Here is a 13,570-nt window from a genome sequence, read left to right on the forward strand (position 1 = left end):
ATTTATATCATGAGGAAACATGGTATCAATATATCCTTTTCAAAACTCATTTTCTCAATTCAATTTAAGGAGCTTAAAGCCTAATACTCATGTGAGCCTTGTATTATTTGTCAATAATCTTCGCAAAACAATATTCTATTCTTTTTCCTTCACTTCAATTTTTTTAACAAGGTATACTCAAAAATAGACATCTAAAAAAATATTATAATACATTATAAATATATGAATGTCTATATAATTATAGAGAAAATATAGGAGTCATCATTTTTATTAAAATTTGGCTAGCACTTAACTATAAAAAAAAAGTGAATAATCGTACACTATTAGATGTAGTCTCACACTATTAAAAATACTAACAATGACTAATTAATAACTACAAATCACAAAATCTACCGACCCCTAACACTCCTCATAATTATATATACATTCAATATAAGAAAAATCAACTATAAAATTCAAGTACATTTAGTAATACTATATAGATAATAAAATTTTTTCTCTCTATTATTATTTCACAACACTACACTTTTATTTAGTTATTATTTTATATTTTTATTCATTGTAAACACACTTTATGAGAGCAAAAGTACTTGCAACACAATTAGAGGAGAGAGAGAGAGAGAGAGAGAGAGAGAGAGAATTTTTCAAGAATGAACAATATATCACAGTTTAGTAAAAAAAAAATAGTAGTAATAATAATAAAAACAATATATCACAGTTCTATAGTTTGAAGCCTGATTACAGAAGATGCCAATTCTTTCAGTGGAGGTATGGATGGCATCAATAATAATAATAGCCCATTATACGTTATGAACAAATTCATTCTTCAATTAATAACAACACCTAATCTTTATTTACCAAAAAAAAAAACAACTAATCTTGTTTTATCCTTTTTTTTTTTTTTGGACTTGGCTAAGGTTGGGAAAAAAAGCAACCGACACCAACAAATCACAACACAGGGGAGAGGGAAAAAAACGAACATTAATTCATTACACAACTACAACTATCACTAATTCATTACACAAAACAAATAAATTACGAAACGCTGCTGGAATAAAATTAAGAAGAATTAGTTCAGTTCTTTTGGATTGTCCCACTTTCTCAAATGCAATTTGGCTCGCTCAGCCTGCCAAAAAGAAGGATGAAATAAAATTACAATATCCAAAGGTTTGGATCCTGGCCTCTCATATTTAAAAATCAAAATGATAAAAGGTAAATTACCTCTTTGTCCCAGTCACATCGAATGGTTATAAGGCCTAATAATAATGTTTGAGTTGCTGTTCCACCAAAAATCATTCCAGCCCAAACTCCCTGATTGTTCAAGTTTTCAATAGAAGAAATTGAACATTAAACTAACATTCTATGCAAATAATGAAATTAAGAAGCCTTGATTTTGGAAACCCAAGATGAAAGACGGAAAGAAAACACACCATAACTCCTTGATTGAAGACCCAGCCCATCAACAATCCAAGAGGAACCCCAATGAGATAGTAGCAGCCCAAGTTTATGTATGCAACATATGATTGCCACCCTGATCCTACTGCCACGCCTGTTCAAATTATCCAAAAAAAAAAAGTCATCAGCATATAGCTGAGTGGAGTTCCCGTCCAAAAAAAAAAAAAAAACTGAGTGGAGTATACAATCCTCCATTTCAGATCAAATATTCGAAAGGCGAGTGATGTCTGTAATTTTTTGGAATATGTAATTATGTATATCTATCAATGGCGAAACGAATCGGGCCTATCATGTAAGTTCGACTGAACTAATGAAAAATTAAGATAAAAATTGGTCGTTGGCAAAATGGTTAAAAACCAAAAAATTTGGTCAAAAAAATCGATAAACTTGCTATAGTTGAATCGATCTAAGTTTTTAGTGATTAATCAGTTTAAAGTAATATAACACAAAAAATATTTAAAAATTTAATTTAATTTTAATACATTAATAATACAAAAATTTTACACAATCATATTTATGTGTTTAGATCATTTTTAAAATAATAAATTTAAAAACTAATTAATTTTTCTAATATAATAATAATACATAATTAATTGTTTGTGTAAAATTTTTTTATACTTATCATGTATAGAAACTAAATTAAAAATATATATTTTTTAATTTTTAAATATCTAATTATATTGATTTAATAACCGAATCGATTTTCGAAACCTTAGCCAAAATACACTTACATATCCCTTTAAGTATTGGTTAGGGAAAATGACTAATGCTATTTAAGCATCAACAGATAGTGTGTATCAACATACTCCCATTTATAATTTGATGACATGTGTGTGGTTTTCACAGCAAAATAATGAAACTCACATCTCATTTAATAGAAAAAGATAGTATATCGCCATAATTAACATTCTTCTATTTGAAAAAGTGGAAGGTAAATATATACCTGAAAGAACTGGCTGAACACTGTTGAGGAGAATAGTGAAGGCTAACAGAAGAGAAAGCTTGTTAACTTCATCAAGGACTGGTTTGCTAGTAGAGAATATGTATCCGAATTTGTCATGAAATATCAAAATCAACATCCAGAAGAACAGTCCTATTGCAATTGATGTCATCACAGATACTTTTGTAGCAAATTTTGCTCCTTTACCATTCCCAGCTCCAAGTTCGTTTGCAACCCTCACTCTACACATTGCACAATACTAACTTAAATTACAGTGTCATTAGAACATTTTTAAATATCAATAAAGAATATAATGCTATAGGAGGAACATTGTGTATACAATTTGCTGTATATGATCTTCAACTACCATAAAATAAGTTCACATAGGATTAAATTTTCATAATATAACTAAAATTAATATTTCTTAAGTATTATTTTATTAAGTCAAACCTAAGTTTTTTTGGGTCAACCTAAGTGTGTTTAAGGAACAACACAACTCTAACACAATTAGCCAATCTTTGTTGACCCAGAAAAATAGCAAGGCTTCAGCTAGAAAAGTCGAAATTCGAGTTCCAACTTCCAATGTTCAATTGAAAGCTTGGAATATAATTCAATGAAAGTGACCAAAGGAGAACCCTTCAATCGAAGATTAAATAGAAACAAAAAAAGAAAAATGAGGGAGAAGTGAGAAGCATCAACTTTTGAATTTCTTTTTTTTTCTTCTATTTCAAGCATTGGCTCTATATTAGTTATTTCTCTACCAATTTGTACTCAACAAAATAATAACAATAAACTGAGTTTTTTAATAGCAAAAGAAAGTTGCTGACCAAACATTTGTTCTTTGGTCTTATTCATAAGCTCATCTTAATTTTAGATTATTGAACAATACATTGCCACGCAATTGATTGTTACACCTTTTATTAAATGGAGGATGTTCCTGTCTCCAATAGAATCGTGTCAAATATTATTACAATTGTTATTTCTTTTAATCAAGAGAAACAGTAAAAATTAAAATAAATAAAAAATATTTAGAATTCAAAAATAAAATCTAAAAAATTAATATTTTTATTAAAATTTAGTTCGTATTTAATTAATAAAAAAATATGTAATCTAACGTTATTAAAATTATTAATAATAATTAATTAATAATTATAAATTATAAAATATACTTACTGACCCAGTTGTATTGGAAATTCAAATTCAGAAAGGAATTTATGTTGGATTACGAAATCATCATGAGCCAACAATAATATTAGCCCCTTCTCAATCTAACTAGAGACTTCCAAAATTTGATTAAGAAAAGAAATAAAAGAAAATAATAGTAAAACTATTTATTTATTTCCAGTTGTAGCTGGATGACAAACAGTACTTCCGTATATATATCAATATCAATAATGCACATTTTTGTTCTGATCAGGCAACTTGATGTTTTTCCAAAGCTACCCGCATAACACGTATATCATTTTTCTTCATTATTTTATTTCTTTTTAATTTTCAAGTGACGAGAGTTTTATCATTTATGTATGTGTCTATATATATTTATGTGAAAAAGGAAACAGTTTGTGTTCATTCATACCCGTAACTCTTACTAATGTCCAAAACTCCTAATCACCTACGCAAATTTTTTTGTAAGGCCCTCTTTTGTTGTTACGCGTTGCGTACGGATACATTATAGGGGGTGTTTATGGGTTGGATCTGATATTTAAATCTAATATAAAAATTTTAGATATAGATGTAATTCGTACACTAATAAAATTGGATTATGGATTTTGTGTAAGTATTCACATATATGTGTATTCATAAAAAAAATAAATAAATAAATAAATATTATTTTTATATTTTATTTTAACTAATTATTATTATATATGTTGTATTATTTTAATTTATTATTTAAAAAATATATATTTAATATTATTTTAAGAATAAACATATTTAAAAGAATAGAAAAAATAAATTTTATTGATATTTTTTAATAAAAATAAATTATTAAAAATATTTGTTGTGTTTTGCGGATATATCCGATCCGCAAATGTGCATATTGGATTGGATCCAAACTAAAAAACTACAGATATTAGATCCGATCCGATTAATTTAGTGTGGATCGAATTGAAACTTTGGTCATATCCAATCCGATCTACGTTTACCCTAACATTATGTTTGATATGATAAACTATTATTTTTATCAACAAAGGTTTAAGACGCTAGTAATTTTTTTCACAAAAAAAAAAAATTGATTTATATCCATAAAAATTAAATTTTTAATGATAAAATTATCCTAATTCTAAATAATTATTTAAAATTTTTAAATTGTTCTTTTTAATGGTTAGGAATAACTAATAGACCGTTAGTTGTTAGAAGTTGACACTAATTCTGTTATTTGAGTGGTAAATCAGTTAAAAATGTGTTCACTGTGTATAAATAATATGTTGCAATTTAGCTTAGGGTTTAATAACAATGTATCACATTCATTTTCTATAATTCTCACTCTAGAATTTTTTAATTACAATTCTCGAACTCTCTTTATGGTTCTCACTAAATGCTAACATTTTCTCTTATTCCATTCTATTATATTTTGATTTCAGATACTTTTTATGTATCAGAATTCTATACCTAAAAGGTTAAGAATTCAATTCTAATCTCAAAAGTAAAAAAAATAACATAAAATAAATAAAAAAAAATGTCTATATAAAAATCAAGTAAACTCAATGAATGGAATATACTGATTCTAAATTTCCACAAAAAAAAAAAAAAACATGTTTAAATAACATCTACCTAACAGAAGTCTACCAGGAGTCGAGAAGCTCCATCGTTATTAGTTTCGAACGAGTTTGCTAGATGAGTCTATACTGCAGAAGCTGAAGGTGCTCGAATTTGGTGTTTTCGATGCACAACGCCTCTCCTTGTCAAGTTTTTAGAGTGTAATGATGTGGTGGTAACAAGAATGAGGCAGTGGTAATGGCGGTAGTGATAACAACAACCGTAGATATGGTGATGAAAATTAAATAAAAAATAATTTGGGTGATAATAATAAAAGGTTTAGAATTGAGATGGTAAGTAATTAGGAATTGAGAATTGAGAATGAGATATGTTAGGCTAGGAGAGATAGTTTAAAAATTTTAAATAATTATTTAAAATTTAAGTAATTTTATAACGAAAAATTCTTCTTTTAAGAATATAAAATTAATTTTATTTTTTATAAATAAATTTATCAGTATTTTAAATATTTCTGAGTAAAAATAATAATTTACTCTTTTATTCATTGTTTTTTTATCAATAGTTAAATGAGTGATGTAAATCATAATTAAAGCAAAAGTCCATTAAATGATTGGTATTGGAATCTTAATAATTATTGTTTGACTAATTTAACCTAATCTAACAAAGTCTCAAAAAAAAGCGAGAAGATTTTTATTAAAAGTTTTATTCACTTAATAATAAAATAATTGAATTTTATCTTTATTTTTTTTGGTCTTTAATTTTATCTTTATTTATATAAATAATGTACTATTAATAATTGAAATTTAAGCTATTTGGACAAGGATCCTAATATTTTTGTTATGAATAATCTCGTCTAAAAATTTAAATAATTAAATAAAAACACATAAATAATTACAAAACAAAAAGAGAGCATGAGAAAGATTGTAATTACCCTGTAGCAGCAAAGAATGCCAGAGGAATCATCATTTCCAAGCCATTGATTGTCATGCTGCCAAAAACACAAATTCAGAACACAGCATCCATTAGTACCAAAGAGAGCCACATGAAAAAGACGAAAGGTTCTGATTTGCAGATTCAAAGCAAAAAGCCAAAAATGAAAATGGATTAACCATTACCATATGGACAAAGCATCCACAGCAATCTCTGCGTTCGGTAGATTTCCTGTCATCAGTATCAGAATTCTATAATACCAATTCTCCAGGCTGCAATAAATAAAAAGAAAAAAAAAATGATGAAGAATAAATTACAAGCACCTCATAAAAGGTAAAACAAGCTTAAGAAATACACGTATATATTATTCAGAGAATTTTTCGCAGTGTTAAGAAGTATTATTTTATAGCAATATTAGTATTTATTTTGTGTATCAGTTAAGAATTACCAGAGCATGAGACCAGAAGCAGCAGAGAGTTTAACAAAGTCCCAAAGGCCAGCAAAAGCTTCAAGCGAGAAACCGGTCCAAGTGTTTGGGCAGCCACCGGAAACTGTGTACCCAAACAACCCCAAAGTCATGACCCACCACGAGAAATTCACCGTGGCGGTTGTTCCAACCACCCCGAACTTCAGCTGCGACACAAAGAACCAGCTAATGGCGATGTGCACCAGCAGCGACACCAACGACACCCATGCTATCACGGCTGTCTTCAGCTGGCTCTGAAGAAACCTCTGCAGTGGGAACTGGAACGCGAAGCTGAAGTGAAGAGGAATCATCCACAGCGCCACCTCGCCGGCCAGGACAGCCAATTCCTCCGGCTGACCCAAAACTCTCAACACCGGCGTCGCAAACACGTAGAGAGGAACCAGGAAGATGCAGCATATGAAGAGAACTATCCATGATCGCTGCATGTATACGCCTAACATGTAGTGTTTCTTGGCGCCATACGCCTGCCCGCACAGAGTTTCCAACGCACTCGCCATACCCAGCTGAAACAACGCCAGTTATTATTAGAAATAAAATCAATCAAAACATTGAATGATTAGTATCGATTTGCATACCAAGAGGCCGAAGTCGAAGCCGACGATGACATTGTTGGAAATGGAGAAAGCTGCGAGTTCAAGATCGCCAAGGTGGCCTGCGAAGGCTTGTGTGATCACCAAAATCATGTAGGAAGTTATGCGGCTGAAGATTGCAGGGCCTACTATATGCCATAGCTTCTTTGATTCAATCCATATTCTTTGAGACAGCGTTTGATTATTATCATCATCATCAACGATTCCTCCATTTTCATGAACTCTTAAAGATTCGTTACTGTTTAGCAAAGGAACCTTTGCTTCCACTAGCGCTGAATTCTCCTTGTTTGGCATGCTTTTTCTAAGTTACTATGAACTTTGCAACCAAAAAAAATTATGAGAGGAGGAGGAGGCTGACAAGTTCAAAACTCACAAATCAATTGGCCCCTCGTACAAATGGCACTAGACAGGCATTAAATATACCTAACTCGTGAAAACACCTTTTTTTTTTCTTTTAAAATAAAAATTTAGACAAGGAATATTTGTTCAAATTTTCTTATACGCTTCTCTTATATATTGTTTTTGTTTTTTAGAGAAAAGAAAAAAAATCCTACAATATACAAAATTTTAATTGTAAAAAATATATTTTTTTAAATATAGAAAATAGATATATACAAAATATAATAATATCACTTTTCAAAAATTAAAAAAAAAAAACCATAATTATTAAGTTAATATTTATTTAAAATTTTAACTTAAATTAAATGCTAAAAAAATGTAGTCAACAATTGAAAAAGAATTTAATCTACGTAATAATTATAACTAAGTGTACAAAATTAAAATATTTATACAAATACAAAAGAGGATCAAATAAGAGATAAATGATATATATTTGTATATTTTTTATGCATATGTTTTTTATCTTTATAATATAAAATATAATTTTTTTTTCATATTTTTCGGCATTTTAATCAATCGTTTTAAAATAGGAAGAAGGACCAAGTGGGGTCAAGTCTTTGAAACACAAAATAATTGAGGTTGGCCTCATCTCTTGAGTTTTGTCACATACACATGGAGTCATTGCTTACCTCATCTTATTTTGTCATTAGATTAGATGGTAGATAATAAGGGAGTAAAGCGAAAACGTCTTTTTTTATAAAGATGTTTTTTAATAATTAAAATTTAACACATATAAATAATTACATCGTATTATTTTTATTAAAATTAGGCTAGATAAATTGATCTGATTAAAAATAGTAAATTAAATTTTGAATTAATTTAGATTAGTATTATTTTTTATAAAAAATATCTATAATATCCTATTATAAAAAATGACTAAAATATTTTTATTAATCTTAAATTTTAGTGTTTTATTTTTCTATCGTAGGATTAGGATTATAAATTTTTAAAATTAATATATATATATTTTAATTAATTTCTATAATAAAGATATTGTAGTCATTTTTTATAAAAAAAATAATATTAATTTAGACCAGTTCAAGATTTGATTAATCATTTTTTTCGGTTAAATCAATTTGTCTAGCCTAATTTTGACAAAAATAACATGATTTAATCGATTATATATGTTAAATTCTAATTACTGAAAAACATCTTTAAAAAAAGACGTTTTAAGCGTCTTTATCTGAGTGGCTCCCAAATAATATTTATCCATCTTGAGAGATTACTATACGGACATTATTTTAATTAGCATTTGCCATAATTAACTAAAACTTTTTATAATTTATTTTATTTATATTATTTAATAATAGTTTTATTTTTTATCCCACTCTCTTATCATTCTACTTATCATATTCTTATCAATTTCATTTATTAATGATATTAATTATAATATTATATCCCTTACTATTAGGCATTCTTGTAATCAATACTTAATATTTCTTTTTATAATTTGACTTTTATATTTAATAATAATAATAATAATAATAATAATAATAATAATAATAATAATAATAATAATAATAATAATAATAATAAAGAACGGTAATGATAATATCAATTACATTTAATAATTGTAATTAATTTTTTGTCCGTTAAGGTATTTATCATAACTTAATGGAGATATGAAATATGAAAACTACCTTAATATATATCTTTCGTTAATTCAATTATGTTCATTCAAAAATCACAAGAATAATACCATTGCAAGCACATTAGTGTATGAGCCAAGAAATTTTACAAGAAGTCGCCTTTATCATTGCAAATAGTATGGCATTTGAATTCGACCTTAATACGGTACCTATGGCAAAAGGTGCTGAAGAATTTGAACAACAGACGGACTCACCTAACGAGATTGTTGTCAGTCAAACAATTTCCGAGAACATAGAAAACTACACTAGCTCTGATAAGATATGGTTATAACCCGGTTTATTTTTTCGTGTATTTTTTATGTGCATTTATACTTATACTGTACTATTTAGTGAATTGCCAATTTTAGCACTTTAGTTATATGCATAATATTCATAAAGTTTATGCTTTATGCAATCAATAAGTTCATATGAATAACATCCATAATTACACGAAGTTAATATCCACGTTAACATCTATAGTGGCACGAAATTAGCACCTAAAATTACAGTAGTGTGTTTTATTTGTTATACTCGATAGTGAAATTAGCCACTTTTGTATAGTTAACTATTAGGTTGGTTTTCATTTTTTTTTCCAGGTCATAAACCAAGCTATTGGTGACGAGGAGCTAGAGTTCGAGGAGGGAATGTGCTTCGGCACATTAGAAGATGCATGTGCATATTATTGCCGATATGTGGTAAGGACTGGTTCTGTCATCAAAATAAGAACCACCGGCTGGGAGACTAAAAACGGTCAGAAGGTTGTTGTTAATCAGGCTTTGCATTGTAACAGAGATGGATACCGCACATCCCGTGTAAAGGCACCCAAGAGAAGAAAAACAGTGGCCTCAACAAACTGCAAAGCCCGTTGTTATTTAGCATTAGATAAAATGACAGGGCAGTGGAGGATTTCTCGAGTAGAGGTATCCCACTCACACCCGCTTAATCCGAAACTATCTGGAATATTCTCAGCAAACCGTCAGCTAAGTATGCATGTGACGGACCTAATACAGCAAAACGACCAAACTAGCATTAGACCGAGTAAGACATACCAGGTACTAGCTAATGCCGCCGGTGGCCCTGCCAACCTCGAGCTCACCTTTACGAAAAAGTGTTCATACCCTGACCCGAGCTACAGGGTCGGATTAGACAAAAGGACCGACCTCATGGAAGGTTGGCCCACCACCGACCTCTTTTCAAAGAGCTCGGAAGACCACCAAAGAGGCCCAAATGGGCCTAATACGGAGAAACTACCGCCTGCTGAAAGGCGGTTGCCAAAAGATATGATCTCACCCACAAGATATAACATAAGATAGCAATCTTATCTCAAGGGAGATCGCCAAGCACCATTATAAATACACTGGAGCCCCCAAGTATAACTCATATTCCAATTCTACAGAAAATCTGCCTAAAGCCTATGCTAACTTAAGCATCGGAGTCTCTTGCAGGTACCACCACCCATCTCTCCAAGGAATCAAGGACTAGCGGCACCTCAGCTCCAACAAGTCGGGCACGGCTGACTCAACCAAGTCAGGACACCTCGTCTGAGATCAACCTCAACGTTTCAGGTAACCCCCGGAACATTGGCGCCATTACCTAGGAACCTGGAAGTCATCCTACAATCATGGCGAACAACCCACCTAACAACGACCATACTTTCGGATTGGAAGACAGTAAACCAACAAATATATAGGAGCCTAGTCTCTTTGGGGTGGGCAGATTTTAGAACTTGGATAAATGATATGGCATTTATTGATTTGAAACTGAATGATCGAAAATATACATGGTTTAGGAGATAGACGTGCAGTCGTATCGATAGGAGTCTAGTCTCCTTGGGGTGGCTTGATGTGTACCCGGAGATACGTCTAAGGGGCGGTCCGAGAGGTCTATCGGATCACTGCCCTTTGATTATGGAAGACAGCAGAAGATTTGAGGGTCAAAGGCCATTCCGAAGCTTGGACTCGTGGTTCACGCATGAAGGTTCTTGAGAATGGTGAAGGAAGAATGGAGAGAACTAGGTGACGTACAATTCTTACAGAAGATGAAAGCACTGTCAGAACCACTACGTAGATGGCATAAGCAATATTTTGGGGATATAGCTGAGCGGATTAAGAAGTTTGAGGAAGAGATCAGAAAGGTGGATGATATGGTTACTAGTGGACGATATGACGGTACAATAGAGGCAAGGAGAAGGGCATTAGTGAGGTACTGCGAAAAGTGGTCTCTAAGACAGGATGTGCATTGGAAGCAAATGTCAAGATCTCGACATGCCAATAAGATAGATCGTAACACAAGTACTTCCATAATATAACTTCGGCGAGAAGAAGGAATAATCGTATTGAGTTTTTGGTGATTAATGGGAGGCTAGTGAGGAATCAAGCAAGAATCATGGTTGCGGTCCGGGAGTTTTACAAATACATGTACCACCAGGAAGCGTCCCCAAGGGTGAGCTTTAGGGATGGATTAGTAAATTGCTTAGAGAGGGAGGAAGCGGAAAACTTAGAGGCGCTACCATCAGTAGAGGAAATGAAAGAGGCAGCTTGGAATTGTGAATCTTCTAAAGCTTCAGGGAGTGACGGATACAACATAAATTTTATAAAAAAGTGTTGGAATGAGATTGGAACGAAATTCACTGCAGCTGTGATGAATTTCTTTGAGACAGCTAGATTACCAGCAGACGCTAATGTCACATGAGTAGCATTGACTCTGAAATTTGTTGGGGCTAAGGAGATAAAAGATCTCAGACCTATCAGTATGGTTGGGTGTGTCTATAAGGTTATCTCTAAACTGTTGACACGAAGAATAAGGAGTGTAATGCCAGGTTTAGTTGGAGAATCACATAGTGCCTTTATGAAGGGGAGAAAGATACATGATGGAGCTTTAATTTCATGTGAAACTCTGCAATGGTTAAAACGGAAAAAGAAGGCATCAGCAATTATTAAACTGGAGTTCCAAAAAGTCTATGACAGAGTTAAATGGTGTTTTGTTGATACTGTGCTGAAGAAGATGGGATTCGGAAGAAAATGGAGGGCGTGGGTTAGGGAGTGTGTTACATCAGCATCTATCTCTATTCTGGTTTATGGGTCTTCGTCAAAACCATTCAAAATGGAGAGGGGACTACGTCAAGGCAACCCATTATCGCTGTTTTTGTTTGTTCTGGTGGTGGATGTGCTTAACAGGATGATCGGGGAGGCAGTTAGAAATGGTCGGATATCTCCACTCTTATTAGACAAGGATAATATAGAATTATCACACTTACAATTTGCTGATGAAACTATATTATTCTGTTCGCCAGAGGAGGAGACACTGAGAAACTATAAGAGGCTTCTGAGGTGCTTGAAATGATGTCTGGCTTGAGCATTAACTTTGAGAAGTCTAACTTGATACCAGTGAACTGCAGCCAGGAGTGGGTTAACCAGATGTGTCAGCTACTAGGTTGTCAAGAGGTAGCTCTACCGGTGAGGTACCTTGGCATTAGCTTAGGAGCAAATTCGCGGTTGGTAAAAACTTGGAAGCCGGTTATAGATAAGGTGGAAGAGAAACTCAGCTTGTGGAAAGCAAAGATCTTTAGTAAGGCTAGTAAGCTGGTACTTGTCAAGTTGGTAATTAACAGCCTACCTATTTATTACCTGAGTTTGTACAAGATGCCTACTGCGGTTGCACGAAGAATTATCTCCTTACAGAGGAGGTTCTTTTGGGGGGAAGTATGATGGTCGACCTGGTATGGCCCTTGTGAAGTGGGAGCTGATCCATGCACCAAGGAAGCTAGGAGGTTTGGGGGTGGGTGATGCGGTGGTCCGTAATACGACTTTACTGTTTAAATGGTGGTGGCAGTTCTCTAAAGAGGATTGTCCTCTATGAAAGAAGATTGTATGATCCTACAATAATTTGAACCCAAATCACTTGTTGTCAACTTAGACATTATCGAATAGGGGGGTCCGTAGAGAGACATATGTCAAGTGCAAATAAGAGAGCAATATGTCAGGTAAAAGATGATTGATGACCTTGCTATGGAAGTAGGAGATGGAAGATCCACCAAATTTTGGGAGGATACATGGCTCCAAGTGGAGAAGCTGAAAGACTCCTTTTTGAGACTCTTCTTGATTTCAAACAAAAAAGGATCAATAATAGGGGATTGTGGGTTCTGGGATGGGATAGAGTGGGTTTGGCACTTCCAATGGAGAAGGAAACTACGACAATGGGAGACAGATACATTGAACCAACTGTTTCATGTCTTGCAATCTGTTAGATTGATAGCAGATGTGCAAGATGGAGTGGTGTGGAAATTTGATAAGGAAGGCGTTTATTCTACTAATTCATTTGTGCAGGTTCTGCAAGAAGAAATCTTGAATGAGGAGCTTCTGAGATACAGGTTCACAAAGAAAATCTGGAAAGGTCTAGTCCCGCCTCGAGTGGAGTTATTCGCTTG

At 32.3% G+C, this 13,570-nt stretch overlaps 3 protein-coding genes across 3 annotated transcripts; 2 read left to right on the forward strand and 1 right to left on the reverse strand.

The window, feature by feature from the left end:
- Positions 1–640: 640 nt before the first annotated feature.
- Positions 641–7,603, reverse strand: LOC107642261 (protein DETOXIFICATION 27). The gene is made up of 8 exons (XM_016345553.3): positions 7,103–7,603; positions 6,489–7,030; positions 6,226–6,312; positions 6,042–6,098; positions 2,399–2,637; positions 1,431–1,549; positions 1,222–1,311; positions 641–1,126 (listed from the first exon to the last, which is right to left on the reverse strand). Exons 1-8 carry the CDS (start codon positions 7,409–7,411, stop codon positions 1,070–1,072), a joined length of 1,500 nt encoding a protein of 499 aa, XP_016201039.1. The 5' UTR covers positions 7,412–7,603; the 3' UTR covers positions 641–1,069.
- A 3,528-nt stretch (positions 7,604–11,131) lies between these two features.
- LOC107639894 (uncharacterized) lies at positions 11,132–11,835 on the forward strand. The gene is made up of 2 exons (XM_016343452.1): positions 11,132–11,426; positions 11,510–11,835. The coding sequence occupies exons 1-2, from the start codon at positions 11,132–11,134 to the stop codon at positions 11,833–11,835; spliced, it is 621 nt and encodes a 206-aa protein (XP_016198938.1).
- A 650-nt stretch (positions 11,836–12,485) lies between these two features.
- LOC107639895 (uncharacterized) lies at positions 12,486–13,002 on the forward strand. Its single transcript, XM_016343453.1, has 2 exons — positions 12,486–12,739; positions 12,825–13,002. The coding sequence occupies exons 1-2, from the start codon at positions 12,486–12,488 to the stop codon at positions 13,000–13,002; spliced, it is 432 nt and encodes a 143-aa protein (XP_016198939.1).
- Positions 13,003–13,570: the final 568 nt, after the last annotated feature.

This window comes from Arachis ipaensis, chromosome B5 (assembly GCF_059453495.1).
Source record: "Arachis ipaensis isolate K30076 ecotype BB chromosome B5, ASM5945349v1, whole genome shotgun sequence".
Classification (NCBI taxonomy): domain Eukaryota; kingdom Viridiplantae; phylum Streptophyta; class Magnoliopsida; order Fabales; family Fabaceae; genus Arachis; species Arachis ipaensis.